Source organism: Dipodomys ordii, unplaced genomic scaffold (assembly GCF_000151885.1).
Source record: "Dipodomys ordii isolate 6190 unplaced genomic scaffold, Dord_2.0 Scaffold1, whole genome shotgun sequence".
NCBI classification, from domain to species: Eukaryota; Metazoa; Chordata; class Mammalia; order Rodentia; family Heteromyidae; genus Dipodomys; species Dipodomys ordii.
Window position 1 is genome coordinate 28,978,126 of NW_012267217.1, and position 24,563 is coordinate 29,002,688.

Here is a 24,563-nt window from a genome sequence, read left to right on the forward strand (position 1 = left end):
GTAGAGCGCTAGCCTTGAGCTGAAGAGCTGAGGGACAGCGCTCAGGCCCAGAGATCAAGCCCCACAACTGGACCCAAAAAAAAAAAAAAAAAAAAGAAATGCAAATCAAAGCACACTAAGATTCCATCTCAACCCAGTCAGAAAGACAGCCATCAACAAAACAAATGCTAGCAAGGATGCTGAGGGAAAAGAAACTCTCATACACTTAGTGGGAACGTTAACTAGTGCAACCAGTATGGAAATCTATGAAGGGTCCTTAAAACTACTAAAAGAAGACCTTCCTTTTGACTTTATCATTCCTGGACATAATGTTCATACAGAAAGTTTAATAGCCAAAAAATAAAAATGAAATCATAACATTTGCAGGAAAGTGGATACAACTTAAGAGGATACCATACTAAGACAGGCCAAGCTCAAAAATATTGCTAGGCTGCTGGTGGCTCACACCTGTAATCCTAGCTACTCAGAAGGCTGAGATCTGAGGATCATGGTTTGAAGTCAGCGGAGGTAGAAAAGTCCATCTGTAATTAACTACCAAAAGCTGGAACTGGAGCTATGGATCAAATGGTAGCACACTAGTCTTGCACACAAGAGCTCATTGACAGTGCCCAGACCCAAAGTTCAAGTCCCAGGACCAGGAGGATCCTATGTGGAGATCATATGCAGAAGCTTGACCTAAAAGACACACACATTCAGGCACATGTACACACACATATATGTTCATGTACATATATATATATATATATATATGTATGTATGTATGTATATATATGGCTAAACACAAAACATGAAAGGACTACTTAGGAAAGACTGATTGGAACACACTATTACCCACTGTATAACTAATGTTAAGCTGATGATTTTTTTGGAAGGGAGCTGTTACCTCTGTCCAGTACTGTTGTTTGGTTTCTGTGTCCATGTGTGCAAAACCTCCCAGGACTAAGGCCTTCATCAGGGTCCTCTGCACAGGACTTGACAAGAAATTAAGAGGTGGGCTTCGGCTTGCAAACTGCTTAGCTAGGTTCCACCAATTTTCACACTGAATTACTAAGTTTGCCCTACAGATAGAAATAACAAAATATAACATGGATTACTTTCATTCTATGTATATATGCTAAAAAAACTAAATTTCTTCCCTCTCTGATTTCCTTCTCTTCCTTTTCCTGTCTCCCTTCTCCTCTTTTTCTGTCCCTCTGCCCCATCTTCCCCTTCCTTTCCCCATTTCTTTTTTTCCACAAGATTTGAACTTGGCCCCGTGCTTGCTCTGCTGGTGCTCTTCCACTTAAAGTATATCATCAACCCAGCTAGTGCTTTTTATTTGGAGGTTAATTTTGGTGGACTTTTCTGCCTGGGCTGGCTCTGAGCCCCAACCCTCCACATTTTTGGCCTTTTAAATAGCTAGGATTATATGCATGAGTCACCAGAGCTGGGCTAATAAATTTTTCTGTGAGGTAGGATCTTACTAAGTAGCTCAGGCTGGCCTCAAACTTGTGGTCTTCTCACCTCAACCTTCAGACTACCTCGGACCATATCAGTCTTACTGCATCTGGCTGGACTTAGTTTGTAAAGTATAGTGAAGTCAGCCTAGACTTTGAAGTCACACAGGTTTATATTCAAACCTGCCTAATTGTCCAACATAAATTTTTAAAATTTAATCTCACTAATATATAAAACAGGGATCAATCTCATGCTTGAGATCGATACCATGATCAAATATGAAGCACTCAGGACAGTGCAAAGTAAATAAATTTTAAGAATTCAATAAATAATTGTCAATGGCAACAGTAAAATCCCATCCATTATTTCTCAAATATGTTGTAGAAAGCAATAACATTTTACTTTGTAACAGCAGAGTTTAAAGTATTGTTTTCATCTTTAAAATAGGCAAGATTTTTAACTGCTGAGGAAAGTAGTGCATCTACTACTTGGGATGCTGAGGCAGGTAGATCCTAACTCCAGTCAAGCCTGAGCTAAATAGTGAGAACCTATTTGGAAAAACAAAAACAAAAACAAAACAAAATGGCATCAGGGAGGGAAGAGAGAAAACTAAATGATGAGAAAATCTATATGAAAGTGTTTTTAAAGCTACATAATACTTATGTGTAAGATTATTTGACGCCACAATCCTTGAACAATCATCCATCCTCCACTGTAATAACGGATAGCCCCAGATGCATTTAAAACAGCATGATGTAGTTTTAAAACTATACCATTCCACGGGCCTAGAGGCTCAAAACTATAATCCTAGCTACTTGGAAGACTGAGATCTGGAGGATTAAAAAGCCAACGAAGGCAAGAACAATTCACTAGCTTCCTTTCTCAACCAATAGGTGAGGGCAGTGGTACATGCTTACATCTAGCTACCTGAGAAACTGAGATCAGGAGGATAGCAGTTCTAAATAAGATGGGGGGGGGGGGGAATTCTCAACACATCACTGAGCACCACTGAAGTGTTGAAAGTGGGCAAAAAGCCAGACTCTATAAAATAACCAGCACAAAAAAAAAAAAAAAAAGAGGTGTGGATCAGTGGTAGAATACCTGCCTGGCAGTTGCAGTACCAAAAAAAATAAAAAAATAAAAGCAAAACCATACCATTCCAAATCTCTAATCATTTATCAGTAGAAAGCAAGCTCAGGGTTAGTTAGAGTGCTTGCCTAGCATGCAAGAAGCCCTGCGTTTGATTCCTCAGTACCACATAAACAAAAATAAATTAAAAAAAAAAAAAAAAGCTCAAGTTTGTTTTTGTTGTTTGGACTTAGGGCCTTGTGGTCTCATTGTATTTCCTCATGGCAGGTGCTCTACCACCTATCTATACCTCCACTTCTGGCTTTTTGGAGAGAAGAGTCTCTCAGATTTGTCTGCCTAGGTTGACTTCAAACCTCAATCCTCAGATTTCAGACTCTTGAGTAGCTAGGGTTATAAGCATGAGCCTGGTGTGCAAGTTGAAGTCCCTGTAGTAACACACACACAGTCTCTTTCCAACAATGGGTCTTACCTTTCTCTCCTTTCCACCAAAGTGACAAGGAGCTGCACAGTATCATTTGCAAGGTCCTGTTCACTACTCCAGACTGAGAGGTTACTGATGACTTTTTGTAAGAGGTAGCCAATAATCCACTGAGAACCTTCTGTATCTGCTCCAAATGCTGTGCTGAATGGCAGACTTACCTGAAGAGAGAAAACAAATTTTGTTAAGGTCACAAAGACCAGTTGAAAAAAAGAATCACAAAAATCACACTGAAATAAGCCTCTGGATCTGAAGTAGTACTGTAGTATGCTACATGAATTTTATAATTATTTTCCCTGAGTCCAAAAAAGATATTCTTAATTCACCCACTATGTTGTTGTAATTTTTCTGCCAACTTTATTTTCACATTACATTAATAATATATTTTAAACAAATGCAAAAAAAGGAAAACCACTTGTATTATATCTATTTCAAAGAACAATCTGCATCTTAATTTTGATTAAAAGGAATCAAGCCACTGTTCTCCATGAAGAGCTATACAACAACACTCTAGTCCTCAGTTCTATTCAACAAGGAAGATGTGCCAGCTCTAAAACAGTTCTATTTTGTGAGAAAAATCAACTAGGAAGACATTTCCACTTCTACAATTATCATCATCATAAACCCAAAGAAGCTTATATTCTGACCTGATCATATAGCTTTTCATCCACCAGGAGGTACGTTTTAGCCCAGCGTTTTAGAAACCAAACAATATCTTTGCCCATTTGAGGACTTAGTAGATGGGTGAGATCTGCTCTTATTGCTCGAGATTCAACTTCTGAAACTCTTAGAACAGCAGATAACAGCCTGTAGGTATAAAACACAAGTCATTTATTCTTTTTTTGGTTTAGTGGCTGACTAACCATATTATTTTTCTTAAAAGTCCTTTTCTGTTTCTCAACTCTGTCACCTTCCATAGTGACAAATCGAAGAATTTGAGTGAATACCAAAGGCCATCCTTCTACTGAAGTTGTCACTACATGTGCAAACATTACTGTCTAAATATTCAGATTCAAAGTAGAGAAATGTGAAAAATTCTACAAGCCAAACTTCTTTACAATTGTATAACTCCTTACAACTCCCCGGTGGGCAATCTATGTTTTTATATCATAAAGGAACTGGTTTGGTGCAACACAAGGTAAATAACTCCAAGTCTGGTTAGTTCTACCTAATTAATGTAACTGTTAATATTGTTTTTTTTTTAATTGTGCACAAGGCAGTGGGTTCAATCCCCAGCCCTACAGGGGGGCAGGGGAGAAGGGCTGAATGGAAGGAGGAAGGGAGGGAAGGGAGGGAAGGAGGGAGGCAGGCCTTACTAAAAAGATTGCCTACCTAAATGAACTAAATGCTCTTGGTTCCTTTTCCCACTGCTCTCAAGACTGCAATCTCCTTGGAATGAAGTTTTATATGATGTCTCGGAAGCACTTGGCTCTTCTGACTGCTCTGCCCCTTGTAAAGAGCTCCTTCCCTTGGCTTCTCAGGACCACATTTCCCATTACCCATTTCCCTTTCTTTATGACAGCCATTTCTTCTTAGGACCTCATTTAAGTAAGGAAGTTTTTAAGGTTCCCATCTTCTTTTCTTTCTATACATATATGCCAGTCCCAAGCTTTCAAAATTTTAGGAGTATGTAATTCAATGGTCTCATGTTTCATTCATGGTGACATATTAAAGTTTGCCAATAAGATATATCATTTCTAGCCTAAGAATTAAAAATAAAACTTTATAAGAACTAGAACTCAGTCATGATAGTGTTCTGACAGTCACACATATGCACTCAAAACAGTTGTTTCTTACTGTATTTCGTTTCTACACAGAACGTTATTCTAAAAACTGCTCAAGCATTTTACGGACCATACAAATATCTATAACACAAATTCCTATATATGATGACCTTTTTGTTTCAGTACTGGAAGTTTGAACTGATGGCTTGTGCTTGCTGAGCAAACACTTGCTGAACTATATCTCCAGTCTATTTTTTGCTGTTATTTTTTCATAGGGTTTCATTTCTTTTTGCCAGGAGGCCACATTTAGACTAGTCTTCCAATGTTTCACATCTCATTACAGTTGAAATGACTGGCACATGGCACCATGACCAACTTATTTCATCTGAGATGAACCACAATCTTCCCACATAATTAGAATTATTATAGGTGTGAGTCACTAGCATCTGACACAATAAAGCCATTTATAAGAATTTCAGATGATTCTAATAATTTATTTTAAATTGTTTTTGGATTGAGTTATTCTAATTACTTAACACATACAAATTTATTTCTTATTCTTGTAGTACTAGGTTGCACACTCTATCACTTGGGCCATGCCTCCAGACCTTGTTGTTTTTTTCTCAGTCATTTTTCTGACAGGGTCTCAGGCATTTCACCTAGGGTCAATCTCTTACCTAATGCCTCCTTCATGTGTGTGTGCCACCATATCTAGCATGTTGGTTGAGATGGCAGTATCACTTTTTAACAGGGCTGGCCTCAAACTATATAATCCTTTCAATCAATCACTGCTTTCCAAGCAGTTGGAATAACAGGTATGTGCCACCACTGAGAGCTATAACACAATTTAAATTACTAGAAAATAAAAAAATGTTGATGTTGGGTACTGATGGTCCATGTCTATAATCCTTGATACTCAGGGAGGCTGAGATCTGGAGGAGGCTGAGATCTGAAAGATAACAGAGTTTGAGGCCAGCCTGGGCAGAAAAATTTGCTATATTCCATCTCCAAAATAACCAGCAAAAACCAAGGCTAGAGGTATGGCTCAAGTGATAAGAGAACAGTATAAAGTACAAACCCAAGTTCAAAGTCCAAATTAATTAAAAACAAAAAAGTACATGTCTTGAGGGTAACACAGGTAGTCTTAAAGCTCGTGTATTTGTGAATAATTATTATTATTCACCAGAATGAGCCAAAGCTTTGCATAATTTTTTTTTGTTATTGTTGGTCATGGGGCATGGACACTATCCCTGAGCTTTATCACTGAAAGCTAATGCTCTACACTTTGAGCCATAGCACCACTTCCAGTTTTCTGGGGGTTAACTGAAGAGCCTCAGGGACTTTCTTTCCCAGGGTTGGCTTTGAACCGCGATCATCAGATCTCAGCTTCCTGAGTAGCTAGGATTACAGGCGCACCTGGCTATTTTTCACTCTAACAGACATAAACACTAATAAAACTTAACATTTTTAGAAAGTATTTTTCAAAACAGCAAGATCATCCAGTTATTGAACTTTTTCCAAGTTGTAAGACAAAAATCAGAGGCATCTACAATAAAAAAGTTATTCCTAATAATCTCTTAGCTCCTACTAGGTTAGGGCCTCCTCAAAGTACTGTGCTTTCTACTTACACATCAAACAGTGAATATTCAGAACTGCCTCTCCACCGGGCACTCTGGGCTTTATTGCACCTGACAGTCTCCAGAGTAAGACATGGAATTATAAGAGCTCAAGACTTTTCCTTTTTGCTGGTATCAAGACTTGAACTCACAGTCTCTTTCACTCAACGTTTTCGCTCAAAGCTAAAATTCTACCACTTCCTCTATGCCTCTAATTGGCTTTTTTGTTAATTTGAGAAAAGAGTTTCACAAACATTTTTGCTTGAGCTGGCTATGACCATTATCCTCATATCTTACCCTTCCGAACAGCTAGGATTACATGTATGAACCAATGATTCATGTGAAAAAAAAGGCAAATAAAAGACTTGTGTCAGGCAGACCCAGTGAGTCCCCAAAGAGAATTTTTCTTCATCCTTCCTTTCCTCCTATATCCGACATGGAGCACTCCCTAAGAAATACCATACAAATCATATACTTCTAAAATAAGGGGGCCCAAGTTCAGTTATCTTAGGCAGATCTCCCATTTCACTCCTACCGTGAAAGCCCCACCCACAGCCTCTCTCCTTGCCTCAGATCTTCACCACCTGTGCCCTTCCACTCCATGATCCGTCAGTCATTCACTAGCCAGATGTTTTCTCATTCTACCTCTCCTATGGTCACTGCCTTATCAGGGGTGGGGGAACCTTATTCCTGCCAAGGGCCATTTGGATATTATAGTATCATTCAAAGACAAAACAAAGTTATTAATACAGGGAGACATGCCTTAGGCAGCTGATTAAAGACATGTTTCTGTCCTATCATGTAACAAATGATTTGTGGGCATTACATGGCATGCAGGCCAGATTTCATTCTCCTCCCCCAATGCTTTGCCTTCTTTTCATCCTTCAAGTAGCGGTCAAAATAACATCTTCCCTCTGCTAGTAGATTAGGTACACTTAGGTATCTTTATACTCCTCTACTGAATCATCACATCCCAATACAAAGAGAAAACAAAGAAACTGACCAAATATTATTAACTGTAAATAATTCCAAGGTTAATATCCAAATCCTACTCGAGTTTTTATTTAAAACTATATTCCAGACAGCACCACAGTCTGCTCAATCAGTCTGGACCATATTTCATAAGCCAAAAGCCAACGATGTTAGGTCAAACAACACTTTCATTTCTCAAGCTCTCCATTACGGCCACTCTGGTTTGAACACTGTCATCTTCCCTTAGATTATTGCAAATCACTTCATAACTGATCTGCCACTTCCACCATCCATTCTCAGTGCAACTGTCAGAGTAAACTCTTTATCTTGTAAGATACTCTTTAGTTCAAAACCTCTACGACACCCCACTTAACTCAGAGATATTCCAAAGGCCTGAAGATGTTACCTGATTTCATTCTATTCACCAACTCTCTCTGCTTCACCCAAAACAGGATTCCTGCTGTTGCTTCAACATGCCAGTTGTGCCCGGGCCCATTCCAAATTGCTTCCTGAATTGTCTTTTTACATAGAACATTTACTGTTACCTAATATACGTATCATATTTTAAAACTGATCATCTCTCTTTCAGGGAGCTCAAAAAGGGGAATGAATTTTACGGGCTTTGTTCACTTATATACTCCAAGTGCTCAACTGAAGTGCTTAGTATACAATAGTGTCCGAATAATTCTTTGTGAAATGGCAATTTCTTCAAGAATGGAAACTGTTTTTAGTCAATCAAAAGATGGTTTTCCCACATGCCAATTTCACATTCATTCTTTTGATAAATACACTGGTCATTTTTGTCTGTCCAACCCTCCATAGTCTGTGCTCTCAGATACAAAAAAAAAAATGTTTGTTTCCCCAATGACAAGCTGAGACTGGAAAAAACTGAAAAGCATTTAAAATACAAGGAAAGCATTCCTAATGATACTACCCAGGCAAAGATGACCATGATTAGATAATGGGACAGAACTCTAAAATAAATTGTCTTTCAAATTAACATTCACCATGAAATGAATACAAACAATAGCACTTATTTGCAGATACTAACTCCAATGATTATAGTAATCAAAGGAAGATTAAGATGTTAAAAGCAGATATTTTATTGCAAACACAAGAATATGCCAAAAGAGGAAATAAGAGTCCTAAACATTTCCTAGATATTTTTATATTATGTAGGTTTAAATGATATTCATATATATTTGCATTGAAAAACTCAGAGTTACAGATTTTGCAAGTGACAAAAACTACCGCTATTTGACTTTCTGTGTACAATCTAAATTTAATGTGGAAGATACTGAAAGTTAAAGAGCCACTTTCTTTTATTTCTTTTTGTGGGGGGCAACCAGAACACTTTATATAGAGTCATATGTATAATTTAAATTTTTTAAATATATTTTTTATTGTAAAGATATTGTACAGAGGGTTACAGTTACATGAGTAAGGTAACGAGTACATTTCCTACCGAGCATTGTTACCCCCAAATGCTACTTTCAAATCTACTTTTAGGAGAATTTTTGTTTGTTTCTTGTTTTTTGTGTTTTGGGTCCGGTCGTGGGGCCTGAACTCTGGGCCTGGGCACTGTCCCTCAGCTCTTCAGCTCAAGGCTAGCGCTCTACCACTTGAGCCACAACGCCACTTCCGGCTTTTTTCTTTTTGCTTATGTGGTGCTGAGGAATCAAATCCAGGGCCTCATGCATGCAAGGCAAGCACTCTACCACTGAGCCACCTTCTCAGCCCCTTAGGAGCATATTTTTAAGTCCAGGTTTACCCTTTCTGACTTCAGTTAAGAATTACTGAAAATTTGCCATGAATATTATGAGGCATTTTGTGGTCTTACCACTGCCCTGACAAGGTTCAATTTTTTGTTTTGTTCTGTTTTTTGGGTCCGGTGAGCCACCTTCCCAGCCCATCAAGGTTCAATTTTTTGTGATAAAATAAAATCCATTTTATAAGGTAAGAAGGGCAATTTTCCTTGAGAAAGCTACTAGAAAAGTTTTATTAGCTTTTATGAACATATGTGCTGGTAATGTTCATATGGTCTTTTAAAACCTGAAATTTTCCCTTCCTTTCAGAGTGTCTATGTATATACATCAGTACTACTTTTTGAGGGACAAGCACTGTGTTTCTAGTACATTAGATCAAATGTCTCTAGCATTCATGGTAACTAAAGGTGTTCTGGCTCAGTAGCAGACATAGCTGTCAGTTCCCACTAGAGTGGTATTGGCTGAAAAACTGAGTACTTTCCATCCTTGTGAATTTCAAGGCTTCTTCAAGTTTTCTTTCCTTTCAATTATCTGATTTACAGCGTGCCTAGTCCCTCTAGCCATCTACCCATCCACTCATAATTTATAAAACAGTATAGATTACAAGAGCACAGCTATAGAGTTCATATTACCTAATCACAGAATCTGTTCTGTTGTACCCTGGGATGGAAGAAGCCTTTTCTCCTGGAGATCCCAAAATTTGAAGTGTTGTATTAATGTCAACTTCAGATGAATGCTTAATGGAATATTCCATTATTTCTGGAGGTATTAGCGGAGTCTCTCCCTGAGTATCATCAGCTAAGAGGTAGCCTTCAGTTTAAAAAAAATTAAAAATGAACACTTAACAACTCTACATTCACCAAGTTGAACTATAAATGTTTTCAGTTTTGATTTATTTATATACATCACATAAATTGATGTAAAAATAAATTATAAATGTTAATCTATAAATTTCAAGTTGATGAAAAGAAACTTTCAATTTCTCAGATAATTAAATCTCAAAAATACAGCAAAGAACAAATTTGTATTCACCAATTTTATAATTCATCATGATATGTAGGTTTTAAGTCTACTACATTTTAGTAATTTTCAGTAATACAATAATCTGCAAAGTTAGTATGAAACCTACTGTTATTTAAATCACAAATAATACTAAGAGATACTCTTCCAAAAGTCAAGTTTTTTCTTTCCTGATTAAATACGGAAATACTAATAGGGTGGTAATTAAGATTGTCTAGATCTGCATTCTGGCTCCAAAAATTATTAACATAACTAGACTAGGGGCTAGATTTCTATAGTCTAAGCTTCTCCATCTGTTAGATGGAGAAATGACAAGATGTTAAAAGCAAATAAAATCCACATTAAATAACCATTTAGTGTGTGAGATAAACAGTGAATACATGCTAGGCAGTGTTTTTTGTTTTAATACATCTGTAGGTATATGCCAGATAATAGTTGCATCCAAATTTCATCTAATATTAGATATGAACTTTATTTCAAAGGAACAAAGAAGTTGAGACGGGATTTCAAACTTGTGATTCTCCTGTCTTTGCTTCCTGAGTGCTTGGATTATAGGTATGTGCTGCAATGCTCAGTTCTGACCTACAGCTTTTACTATATGGAGCTTCTTTTTTAAGGGTTTAAACTGTTTAGTGGGCAACTATATCCAAAAAAAGAAACAACCAACCAACCTGTAACTAAAATAAGCCAGTGAATATCTTCATAGAGATCATCAAGCATTTTGTTGTTAATGGTGCTTGAACCAGATGAAGCAAGTAATTGTTGCTGATGTCGCTGTAACTGACTATGAAGTCTTGTTACTCTTTCTTCTAATAAACTAAAAGAGGAAAAGAAACAACAGATCCATAAACTTCAACATGTAAAAACACACACTTCTAACTTCCACATAATAAACAACATAAATTAAGATGTTAGCGCAAAAACATATATACATAAATTTTACAGTACACAATTGCTCTCATAGCACGATAGGAACTGTGATTTACTGTTTATGACACATAATTATAACAATGTTTTACAAACAGTCAAGGTTTTACAACAGTCATGTGAAAAGTGGTTATTCCAAGTTTTTATTGATACGGGTCAAATCATTTCTCATACCATGTTTTCCATAATCTCTCTGCCATCTATGCTGCAGTTCCTGGGCTCCAAATGTATAAGCCAAAGAATGCAATCATGAGAGTGTTTCTGTCCATTTGGTCCAGTGTGCTGGGATACGGGGTAGGGGTGTTTAAAGTCTTTAAACACTTTAAGTGCTCTCCCAGGAATTGTGAATAGAGAATATTGGCTCCATGGGGTTTCTTTGGACTGTGTGTACCTTGTCAGAAGAGGTATACAGTGCTCTGCAGCAATTCTTCCTAGCATTCCTACACTGGCTAGTTGATCAGAAAACTGGTCTCGATCATCTTCTTGAAGTTCACTTATTTCTTCTTCCTCACGAGAGGCTACACCATTGGCAGTCTATTACGATGAAAGAAAGACACAGTGAGGGCTGTACTACCATGGTCCAGAAGTCATGATTTTCTAGTGGCCCCGTAAAATAGCTTCAGTATTATAGCTAGAAAAGAGAGCACTTCTGAGTTAGCCTTCATGTACAGCTATCTAGGCCTCCTTTAACCATGCCAGCCTCCCTAGTGCTCATCAAAAGGAGGACAACAGAAAGGAGGGAAAAGTAGACATGGTAAGCACAGCTAACTGCATACCTATAACCCACCTCCCACCTGGGGAATGTCATAGCCACTAAAATGAACCAGCATCTTGAAGATCCTTCTGAATATAGGAAGTCATTCATTATCACTGGACAATTAGTAAGATATAGGTAGGTAAGTGAATAAGAAATATACTACTTATCAAGAACTCAATTACACACCACTTTGGTATCTAGCAAATCTTCTGAAGAAGCCTATTTTATATTCTACTAATGGGTAATATCTAGTACAATGAAACAGAGCCTCCGATGATTTTTAATTACAACCTGGCTTAGAACTTACCAAATTCCTTGTGCCATCTGGAGCAGCTAAGTGGCACTGAATATAGGAATTGAAAACTTGAACTGCATGTTGGGTAAAAAAGCCTTTATGAAAATGTTTATCATCTTGGACCAAAGTTAGCCAGGACTCCAGCAATTTATCATATGCTTCCATGTATACCATGTCATCCTTATCAAGCTAAAAGAAAAGAACATTCATAAAACAAATATCTAGAAAAAAAATGAACAGTGTAACAAGAGTTACATCGTTAGGTACAAAAATAATTTTATATCTTTAACATTAAAAAAGAGAGAAAGATTCCTGGAATTCATGATCTTCCTACTGGATTACAGGAATATGTGCCTGATACAAGAATAATAAGTTTTTATTAAACTTCCTAAAATTAACTCCAACCTAAACCTTTAGTCAACCTGCAAATAATGTTTATTAGTTGTTCCTAGCTCTTCAGCTTCAAGGCTAGCACTCTACCATTTGAGCCACAATGCCACTTCCGGCTTTTTCTGCTTATATGGTGTTGAGAAATCAAACCCAGGGCCTCATGCATGCGAGGCAAGCACTCTACCACTGAACCACCTTCCCAGTACCGAAAATGGATATTTCTTAAACATTTTTTTCCAGTGCTAGGGATGCCCTCAGTCTCATACATGCTAGGTTAAGTGCTCTATAGCTGAACTACACTCCCAAGCCCAACATTGTTTTAATGATTGTAAAAAAGAATGATGAAAACAGACTTCATCAGCAAAGCAAAGAATGTATGGAAAACTTCACAAGTGCCCCTTAATACAACTCCTGACTCAGAGTTCATAATATCAGAGAAATGTTAAGTGTCCTTCCATTTGAGAAAAAATCAGTCTAATAAGCACAAATAGTTCATGAATATGAAAATGAATAATTTCCCCCCTTTTTTTGGGTCTATTTTAATCAGTCTTCTTCCTACAAGGGAAAACACATAGAAAACTTGGAAAAAGACAAGTAGAGAGGCAAAAGAAAGCCACATCTAACTGCCCAAATCTCTGCCTCATTGAACTGGGACTCTCTCTCAGAGAAGTATCCAAAGGACCTACAGGTGAGTCCATTAACATGACCATAATTATTTATAGGCTGCTATTCTTAACTTTTCCTCTTTCCCATTCTTTCTGGTTCAGGATTAGCTAACTGCTCAATTAAGAGGTTTATACCAAAACTAAGTTAGTGAGAATTAAGAGAAATTTTCACAGAACTATTTATGGTCCAAATTTCTCTGAATAGAGCTAGTATTGTACAGCAAAGACATTGTACTATAAAAGCTGCAAAGCCAGGAGGAGGCAGGAGTCAGCTACTAGCAGAGTGACTGATGATGACACATGAGTGGGTGAGGATATGGGCAGCAGATGGTCTCAACAAGCTGGGACCCAGAGACTGGGTTTCCTTCCAAATGCAGCCAAAGCCACTGAAACACTTCAAGCAGAGATGATGCCACAGGCCATGCACTTTGGTTTGGGCAATGAAAATGTTGCTACGTGGCCAATCTGTGCAAACATTTATGAAGGAAAGGTTTCCAAAAACACTAATGGAACTGGAAGTCTGACCTGGGAGAAGACAGAAAGCAAGAGTAGCACCTGAATTATTACCCTGGGCAGCTGGAAAGATGCTTCCTAAAACGGGAAGATTCAGTGAAAGGAGGTGTAAAGAAAAGTTTCTCAACTGAACATGCAAATAAAAAATTCAGGAGAGAATGTTGGTTAAACTATTTGGTCAAAACAGGAAATACAAATTTAGGTACCACCAGTATCCACATAGAAGGAAGATATTAATGAAGTACAAGCAGGGCAAGACAGAGCCCACACTGGAGCCTGAGGAAGGCATTGAGGTGGGAGGAGCAGCAGAAGGATGCATGTGTCATCAAGGCCATCAAAATGTAAAATGATGAGCAGGGAAGGCAGGCAGATGGCAAATAATACAGTCAGAAAGTAACCAATAGATCATATATCGGGGCTGCTCTTTTCTCTAGTCATGACTTTCTCCTTTGAGTTTACCCTGATTCTCATTTTCCAGCATTAAAAGATTATTTCATTAAAAATGTTCTTTTACATGAACTCATCAAAAGTCTAAAATAGAACTGCTCTCTGCCCATTAGTTTTCTTCCTTTTCACTAGGAGATAGCCACTTTTGCAAAGGCTTACTAATTTACAGACGAGCGGCTGTGAAGAGTGGCTTTATGCAGAATAAGAAATCACTTGAAGCCAGGCAGCAGTGACTTATACTTGTAGACCTAGCTACTCAGGAGGCTGAGATCTGAGGACTATGTTCAAAGCAAGCCTGGGCAGGAAAGATACTCTTATTTCCAATTAATCAGCAAAAAGCTAAAAGTGCTGTGGTTCAAATGTAGAATGATAGCTTTGAACAAAAAACTCAGGGATAGCACCAAGGCCTTGAGTTCAAGCCCCAAGATTGGTACTAAAACAAAACAAAAAATCACTTTAAAAGTTTAGCAAAAATGAAATGAAACATTTCCTTAAGAATGTTAACTGAACAGGAAAGTCACAGTATGATACATATGTAAGAATGTTTGCTTTAAGTCCACTTCAACTATTAACAGTCATCCAACTTTACTGAGTCATTTCTCCACTCTCCTATACTTAAAATTACTATTTCTAACACTAAGGACATATGGAATGGCTACAATATTAGAAAAAACATATGATTTTTGCCTTAAAAGTCTGGAAAAATAGTTAACTTTCTGAAGTTTAAACTAAAGTGGTTTAGTTTACTTCCAACTTTTTAATAATTACAAGTAATATGTGTAAATCGAGAAATGCCAAGTTAGCATTCATTCTAATGAAAAAAATGTAACTTTGGAGAATTCTAACTTTGTACATCACTTGAATTACTTTTTCAAATATGCTGATCATTTTAGCAATAGTGAAACAATAAAACCAACTGAGTCAATTGGAAGAAAAGAAAAACTTACATCACCATACCAAACTGTGTAATTTTTTTTTTGGGGGGGGGGAGGGGGCGGTTCTGGTCCTGGACCTGAACTCTGGGCCTGGGTGCTGCCCCTCAGCTCTTCAGCTCAAACCTAATGCTCTACCACTTGAGCCACAGTGCCACTTCCGGCTTTTTTCCCCTGCTTATGTGGTGCTGAGGAATCAAACCCAGGGCCTCAGGCATGCAAGGCAAGCGCTCTACCACTGAGCCACCTTCCCAGCCCCAGTGTAAATTTTTAATTAGTTCAAATTTTCCCCCAAAGAAAATTTTCATTTTAATTCTTTTTGTTGTTGTTGGTTGTGGGGCCTGAACTCTGGGCCTGGATGCTGTCCCTCAGCTCTTTAGCTCAAGGCTAGGACTCTACCACTTGAACCACAGCGCCACTTCCAGCTTTTTCTGCTTATGTGGTGCTGAGGATTCGAACCCAGAGCCTCATGCATAGGAGGGAAGCACTCTACCACTGAGCCACCTTCCGAGCCCTCTAATTTTAATTCTAAGTAGATTTTTAGGTGAGATCTACTGAACTACTAAGAACCAAACCAAAACAATTACCAATCTACACAAACTGATCTACAGACAAAATTGAGAGGAATAATCCATGCAGCTGAAACAAATGATACCAAATAAATCAACAATACCAAAAACCAAAATAACAAAATATAATGTGTCACTGGCTTCAACAGAAATTCAGGGTAAATTGTGTTTTTCGTGTTTTTTTTTGGGGGGGGGGGTCAGTCATGGGGGCATGAACTCTGAACCTAGGCACTGTCCCTGAGCTCTTCAGCTCAAGGCTACTGCTCTACCACTTTGAGCCATAGCACCACTTCCAGTTTTCTGGTGGTTAACTGGAGATAAGAGTCTCAAGGACCTTCCTGCCCTGAGCAATTCAGCTCAAGGTGAGTAATCTACCACTTGAGGCACAGCGCCACTTCCAGTTTTCTGGTGGCTTATGATCTCAGCCTCTTGAGTAGCTCGGATTACAGGTGTGAGCCACCAGTGCCAGTTGGGGGGGGGGGGCGCGGTGGGGGAAGGGAGCGTGGGAATCAAAACAGGAACAACTTCTACCCCTCTTCTCTCACAAATGATGAAAAACACACTAAATAAAGTGCTCAAACACAGTGATTAACTTGTTAATAGCAGAAGAAAATGGTTTATTCCTTCAACAGAAACTTAAGTACTGTGGATCTTAAGTACTGGGGATCTATGCCTGCAATATGAGCTACTCAAAAGGGTGAGATCTGGAGGATCATAGTTCAAGCAAAGTTAGCCCAACTCAAGCAAAAAGGTTCATGAGACTCCTCTCTGAATCTCCTGTAGGTATGTCATTCCACCTAGAGAGAGGGGGAAAAAAAGGAGGATCATAGATCACCGTCCAGGTGGATGGCCAGAGAGGAATCAAGACTAAAAACTAAACAGTGCACAAAAGAGTTGGAAATTTGGCAAAGCACTAGAGCATCTCCCTAGCAAGTGCAAGGGAGTCTCTGAGTTCAAACCTCATACTTAAAAAAAAAAAAATTAAAAGCTAGGAGTTGAGCACTTATAAGTTATAAAATACTTTCCTCCCACAGAAACATCTGTGGCCTGTTTGTATACTTAACAAAGCATGTGCTTCACAGACATCATTTGTTAGGTCTTAACAGTTTATCTTGCCAAAATAAACAGTGGTAACATATCTTAACAGGAACTTAAGAGTAGCATCCTTTGACCTACTAAGAAGCAAGACATCTTCAAAGTCATATCTTCATTTCTCTATCATAGTTTAATTATTCACATATAGAAAAAAATAAAATGCAAAGTTTTTAAAAAAGTATTAACACCTTTCTGTTACTGAAAGTGCTCTTGACAATCCCTCCAATAAAGCCCTGATATTAGACAAAACAGATCACAAGTAGGATGTAAATATTCATTGAGTGACAATTAACATAAAGGTGATACACTGCTAAATTTAAACAAAACAAAACAAATAAAGCACCCTCTGTGCCCCTTTGGACACAAATACAAGTAACTCATCAGTCAAAGTGTGAGATAGTTGGTTGATGACATTTGGCAACTGGATCCTTCAGTCTAATCACAGAGCAGTGAAATCTAACCTAGTGCTTTTTCATACCTTGGCCCTGCTCCACAGTTACACTGGCCCAAACCCAGCAAAACAGCCAGCAGCAGAGCCAGCAGCATAGCCAACAGCACGTGCACAGAGATGACTCAGGAGACCAAGCTAGACATCATGTGCTCATGCTCTAGGTATTGTCAGGCCTGCTGCCAGCATGGCTTTGGAGAGGGGCTTAGGGCTTATAAGACTACTTGACCCCACTTTATCCATTTGGAAATGCAGGGTGGAGAAGGTAATCAAACTATGATATCAACACTTCTCTTTCAGTGCCCAGAATTAACTTGCAAGTATATAGGAGGGACTTTGCAGACCTTCTCTCTCTCTCTCTCTCTCTCTCTCACACACACACACACACACACACACACACACACTTTTGTGCTTTGGGAATTATGTTGAATACGTAATTCCAAAATAGTAGGTAAATACTTTCTGAAAATGCCCTAAAATGACATTTTGGAAGGAAAACTTTTAACATAGAAATTGGCTTCCCTTTTACACATTAAATTTATTTTCATAGCCTAAAATCTATTATCACTAAATGATTCTGAGTGTAGAGCATTTGGGGAAAAGCAAAACTACATGGACCATAAAAAAGATCGGGGGCTGGGAATGTGGCTTAGCAGTAGAGTGCTTGCCTAGTATACCTGGATTTAATTCCTAAGTACCACATATAGAGATAAAGCTGGAAGTGGCACTGTGGCTCAAGTGGTAGAGTGCTAGTCTTGAGCAAAAGGTCAGGGACAGTGCTGAGACCATGAGTTCAAGCCCCAGGACTGGCAAGAAAAAAAAAAAAAAAAAAGATCCGTGATTATCAGAGTCTGGCGGTGAGAGTACAAAGCGAAACTACTTTGTATGATCCTCTTATGGCACTTGTTATTATCCATTTCCCAATCAACAGAACAACAAAAGTCTCACATAAAGGAAATTATGGAAATGACAGATTTGAAAAGATAATGATGTTTCAAAGCAGGTTCATCAACTGTAAGCAATGTGCAACTCTGGTGTGGACACAGATGCTAATGTCCAATGGGAAACTACATGTTGAGTGGATGTTTATAGAACTGCCCTAAAATATGTATTTATACCTATGGTTATTTACATAAATCTGTTACCAGAAACTGTAAATGTATACACATAAATTTCATCCCAGAGTAGTTATAAATTTATTTGGTGAGAGTACTGCAAACAGCTTCAACTCCACCCCTAACAGAATAATACCGTTAGTAGCAGGTACTTAACTGTAATCCAATCCACTATAATACATTTCTTTTTTTTTTTGGTCGGTCGTGGGGCTTGAACTCTGGGCCTGGGCGCTGTCCCTCAGCTCTTCAGCTCAAGGCAGGCGAGCGCTCTACCACTTGAGCTACAGCGCCACTTCCGGTTTTCTGGTGGTTTTATTGGAGATAGGAGTCTCACAGTCTCTCCTGCCCGACTGGCTTTGAACCAATCCTCAGATCTCAGCCTCCTGAGTAGCTAGGATTACAGGCGTGAGCCACCAGCGCCCGGCTATAATACATTTCTTGTCATAAAGAGTTAATAGCTATTAAGGCAACTCCAAATCTTTGCCCTGAAATTAGAAAGCTCTTTTTTGTTGATATCAAAATTCTTTTGTTTTCTCTCTTTTTTATAAGGACCAATCCAAAACCCATGAACATGCAAAACTACTGAGCTACATACATCCCAGCACAAACTTTATTTTCACACACAAAAAAAATGCACTTATAACATGAGTCATTTAAGGCAAATAAGATTCCAAAGATTTGTTTCAAAGAAACAAGAAAAGATTCACATAAAAAGTGCAACAACAGCCGGACACGAGTGGCTCATCCCTGTAATCCTAGCTATTCAGGAGGCTGAGATCTGAGGATCATGGTGCAAAGCCAGCCTGGGCAGAAAAGTCCAGGAGACTCTTATTTCCAATAAACCACTAGAAAACCAGAAGTGCCGTTGTAGCTTAAGCGGTAGGGCGTTTGCGTTGAGCTGAAGAGCTGAGGGATAATGCCCAAGCCCAGAGTTCAAGCCCCACGACTGACAAAAAAAAAAAAGTCCAATGACATGGGTTTGAGTAAATTTCACAGAAAATTTTATTTCTAAGGAGTAACTTTCAAAGAGGTTCCTTAACTTTACAAAACTCTGGATTTTCAGTTCTAGCCTAAGGTTGAGACTAGGCTATGATTCTTTTTAAGAACTTGAGAGTGGAAATAAAATCAACTACCTTGATCATATAGGCTTGGGTAAATTACCAAGAACACTAGCCAGCATGATCACTAGTAATGTTCCCTTATAGACAAGATGAAAAAATTAGGAACAAGTTATACAATCAAAATTTGCTTGCAATTAGAGAAAAAGGAAACAAAAAAACTAAAAACCCACAGGTAAATTTAAGAGGGAAAAATCTCTTATCAATATAGCCAGCCACCCTTCATTTTGCCTTCCTTTCTCTTCATTTTTTTCTTTTCTTTTGTTTTGAGACAAGGTATCATTACAGAGTTCAAATTGAATTTGAACTTAATCTTCCAACACCCAGAGTGGTGGAATTATTAGTGTGAACCACTGGTTTGGTTCAATGTACTGTTTCTTAGAATCTAAGTGGATCATACAGAGTTGTTCACATTTCTGAATTTGGCAAGTTAAAAATTTACATGTACTAGCATACCTTAAAGCCCAATAACATTACAATATTTGTATTAACAAGATATATGGAAGAGCAAAACATCAAAGAGCCATATTTGTTAATGTTCTCATTCATCTGCTCTAAGTATGCTGATTGTTTATTATACAGAAGCTGGTGGCTCGTGCCTGTAATTGTGGCTTAAAGGACGTGAAAATCTGAAGATTATAGTTCAAAACCAGCATAGGCAGAAATGTCCATGAGACTATTTGTCTCCAATTAACCAGCTAAAAAAGACAGAAGTACAGCTGTGGCTGAAGTGGTGGAGCTTGAGAGACAAACAAAAAATCCAAGCTAAAGCATGAAGCCCTGAGTTTAAGTCCCAGTACCAGCACAATAAAAAGGAAGAATTTCTAAGTTTCTGAATATTATATCAAATAAATTAACCCATTATCTAGTTACATATATGTTTGTTTGTTTGTTTTTTTGGTTGGCTGTGGGGCTTGAACTCTGGGCCTGGGCCCTGGCCCTCAGCTCTTCAGCTCAAGGCAAGTGCTCTACCACTGGAGCTACAGCGCCACTTCCAGTTTTCTGGTAGTTTATTGGAGATAGGAGTCTCAGTCTCTCCTGCCCGGGATGGCTTTGAACCGATCCTCAGATCTCAGCCTCCTGAGTAGCTAGGATTACAGGCGTGAGCCACCAGCGCCCGGCTAGTTACATATGTTTTGAAAGCAGACAGCTAGTTTAACTTCAAAGTATCTGCTGAAGCAGGTACTGGATTCTGAAATCCTCCAAAAACCTGATTTAGTTAACAAGTATCTCTACAAGAATCCTATAGATAAGACAGGATTAAAAAGAAAGAAACAAAAACAAAAAAAAACCTCCCAACAAAAACACCAGGAATCCATGCTGCAGTTCCAAATCTTTAAGCATCATATTTGGCACATAGAAAGTATGCAATATATATTTACAGAATTGAATATCCAGCAACACTCCTAGTGGACTGATATGACAGGGACTCCTCTACTTTAGATGAAGTCAAAGAGCAACCCCTTTTCACATCCTAGTGTTCATTTCTAAACTCAGGGCCTGTTGGATTTGATAATGTATCAAGTATTAGCATTAGAAATAATATAAGATACTATATGGAAGATCAGCTAATAAATAAACTTTGCTGTAAAGCCGTGCACTGGTGGCTCACACCAGTAATCCTAGCTACTCAGGAGGCTGACATCTAAGGATTGCAGTTAGAAACCAGCCAGGGCAGGAAAGTCCATGAGACTCTTTATCTCTAATAAGCTACTCAAAAAAACCTGGAACTGGCACTGTAACTCAAATGGTAGAGTGCTAGCTAGCCCTGAGCACAAAGAGGCTCAGGGACAGTGCCCAGACCCTGAGTTCAAGCCCCATGACCGGCACACATATACACAAAAAAACAGACTGCATCAAGCCCACTACAATGGCTCATGACTATAATCCTAGCTACTCAGAAAGCTGAGACTTCGGATCACTGTTCAAAGCCAGCCAATGTGGCAAAGTCTGTGAGACTCTGATCTCCAATTAACTACCAAAAAACCAGAAGTGGAGCTGTGTAAAGCCTTGAACAAAAATGCTCAGGGTCAGTACCCAAGCTCCAGGACCAACACAAAAGACACCAGACACCACTTTAAATTTTAAACACTAGTTCTGCACTAGGATTTAAGCAATTAGAACATACTAATATCCAAGGCAATTTATATAATCCACCAAATTAATAAAACATTGAAATAATTTTTAATATGCATCTTCATCAAATTTACCCCTTCTGTTGTTCTCCCCCATCTTCACTGAAACCATTTTCTTTCTTTTTCTTTAAATTATTTACTGTTATTGTAAAGGTAATGACAGAGGGGTTACAGTTACCTAAGTCAAAAAATATGGGATTATGTGTTGTGGGCTTGGCTGTTGAAGGAAGTTTGCAATCTTGCAGCTTTTATTCCTATTGCAAAAAGAAAGCTTAGAACTTGTTAAAGGGATATTAAAGTTTTAGAGTACAAAAGATAATTGGCCATGCAAGAAAAAAAAAATAATGGGAACACTTCACGAATTTGTATGTCATCCTTCCATAAGGGCCATGCTAATCTTCTCTGTATTGTTCCACTTTTAGTATATGTGCTGCCAAAGAGAGTACTCACTGAAGTAACTCTTGAAATACTTGAAAAAATATGAATGTCTTCAAGTTATAACAGTAGCTAGTTTTCTTCCAAATATCCTCATAGAGCTAGAACTATTACTACTACAAAAAAGAATAATTTTAATGTACAAGGCTTAAAAAACATTTGTGCATCTTGGAAGTGGCGCTGTGGCTCAAGTGGGAAAGCGCTAGCTTTGAGCTGAAGAGCTGAGGGACAGTTTCCAGGCCCAGAGTTCAAGCTCCACGACCAACCAAAAAAAAAAAAAAAAAAGTGCATCTCATCCCATTTTTTCTGCAATTGGTTTGGCCAGAGAAATTCGTGCATGCATAACAGGTAAGTAGAGGCTAGCCAGCCATCTAGCTCTGTATCTGTTCATCACTGTGTTCTTTCCTAATTACCCAGAATTACTGTGGAGAAAATGGCAGAATTCTCAAACAACTGATCCTTTAATGAGAAAAGGCTCAATTATACTATATAGTTACACTGTGCTGGTACTATCATTCTAAACCATAATTTTCAACATCTTAACCCTTTTCCTGGTTTCACAGCTCAGCTCCAGAGTTCCCTACAATACTTTTATCACTCACACACCCCAAAATTTGTGCTCTGAATGTGTCTATTCATAATTTGGCTTCAATGTATACATCTCACTCATCTCTTTTCCATCAAGTAATTAGAGGATCTAAATCCTGAATCAAGAATGCCATCCCTCGAGCTGGGATGGTGGCTCAGTGGTAGAGTGCTTGTCTTGCATGCATGAGGCCCTGGGTTCAATTCCTCAGCACCACATAAACAGAAAAGCCAGAAGTGGTACTGTGACTTAAGCAGTAGAGTGCTCGTCTTGAGCTGAGGGACAATGCCCAGGCCCAGAGTTCAGGTCCACAACCAGCAAAAAAAAAAAAAAAAAAAGAATGCCAACCCTTATTTACTTGATAAATCACAAAATTGTTCTGTTTCATCAGGAGCTTTCTATCAAGTAAGCTTCAACACTTTGTCCTGCTGGATGGTGGTCAGATAAGGCTACAAATGTATTTTTATAAAATTTTATAAAGTACATCTACGACTCCCCTTTACATACTCTCTCTCTCTTCTTTCTCACTCTCAAATAAACATGGCAAAAACACATTCACCACTGTCCTGACAGCTATTCTGTTCATGTGACTCAATATATGGCTGCTTCTCTGATGTTTGGATGTGACTTCAAACTTTGTTACTGACAAAAGAAACTAAGAAATGAACTAGAGAGCTCGTCATATTTTCCTCAAATTTTAATGAACTGAATTAGTTCAGTATCCACAATTAGTCTCTGCAATTAGTCTCACTTCTTCATTGTAGCAACAGAAAAAGTTCTTGAGGTTTCAGAAGACCTCAAGAAAATCCAAGAGGGGCTGGGAAGGTGGCTCAGTGGTAGAGCACTTGCCTTGCATGCATGAGGCCCTGGGTTCGATTCCTCAGCACCACATAAGAAAAAAGCCAGAAGTGGCGCTGTGGCTCAAGTGGTAGAGCGCTAGCCTTGAGCTGAAGAGCTGAGGGACAGCGCCCAGGCCCAGAGTTCAGGCCCCACAACTGGACTAAAAATAAAAAAGAAATACCAAGAAAGTTTAACAGCTCCAGAACAATTTGACTAAACACTGGAATTGCTTTCTAGACTCCCAGTTCACTGCTTACTAAGGTACAAGCATGATGCATTCTCTTCACCCAAACAAAGCAGTAACAAGATTTTTAAAACACACATTAGAAGGCTGGGAATGTGGCTTAGTGATAGAGTGCTTGCCTAGCATGAAGCCCTAGGTTTGATTCCTAAGTACCACATAAACAGAAAAGGCTAAAAGTGGCTCAGAATAATGAATTTTCATCCAATGAAGATGTTCTATTCCACTGTCACTATAGCAATACAATTACCACTGAAAACATAAACTGCTTACAAAGACAGGATCTATCATATATTCTTATGTAAACATAATGCAAAAAGTTTTACCACAATCTAAGTCTACATATATAGAACCTGCTTTCTTAAAGAAACTCCTTTAATATTAAAAATAAAAATAAGATTCCAAAATTGACATCGCAAAATATTTTTAATTAAAATTATAAAAAAAAAATCGGTGTGACAAAATAAAACCCAGTAACTGGTTTAAGATGTATGTATACAACATACAGACACTTTTATATAGGTTTACCCATGGCATAAAACACAGCAAGGAATTAGCAGTCTACCTAACATGAGAGATGAAGCTGCCTGTTAGAGTACCTCTGCTTTATGCTTACTCAGCTTGAGACTGTTCTATGCCTCCCCTCCCTCCTCCAATTTCATGGCTTTTCCCACACCATGCTGACAGCTAAGCTAATTTTAATGTTTAATTTTCAAATTTCATTATTTCATCTCAGGATAAAAACTATGTGTCATGGACCATGACTACAATCACTGGGTAACCTAGGAAACAATACCCAATATGGTCTGTCCTGGGGAAGGGCCAATATGGGCTCAACTGGATCCATTCATAACTTTCTGGTACTAGTATGCTCAAGACGATAAAACACTGAGCTTGAAATAGCATTTAAGGGGATTTCTTCCATCTTCATGCAAATCATTTACACAGGGCCT

General features: G+C 38.4%; 1 protein-coding gene across 1 annotated transcript in view; it reads right to left on the minus strand.

Moving 5' to 3' along the window:
* Xpo4 (exportin 4) overlaps nt 1-24,563 on the minus strand; it is a 108,808-nt gene that overhangs the window by 10,376 nt on the left and 73,869 nt on the right. Inside the window, exons 9-15 of the mRNA XM_013012574.1 lie at nt 12,094-12,270; nt 11,421-11,563; nt 10,774-10,919; nt 9,715-9,892; nt 3,652-3,811; nt 2,996-3,165; nt 884-1,058 (exon numbers count right to left, since the gene is read on the minus strand). Of these exons, the coding sequence (XP_012868028.1) occupies nt 884-1,058; nt 2,996-3,165; nt 3,652-3,811; nt 9,715-9,892; nt 10,774-10,919; nt 11,421-11,563; nt 12,094-12,270 (1,149 nt within the window). The remainder of the gene's footprint in view (nt 1-883; nt 1,059-2,995; nt 3,166-3,651; nt 3,812-9,714; nt 9,893-10,773; nt 10,920-11,420; nt 11,564-12,093; nt 12,271-24,563) is intronic.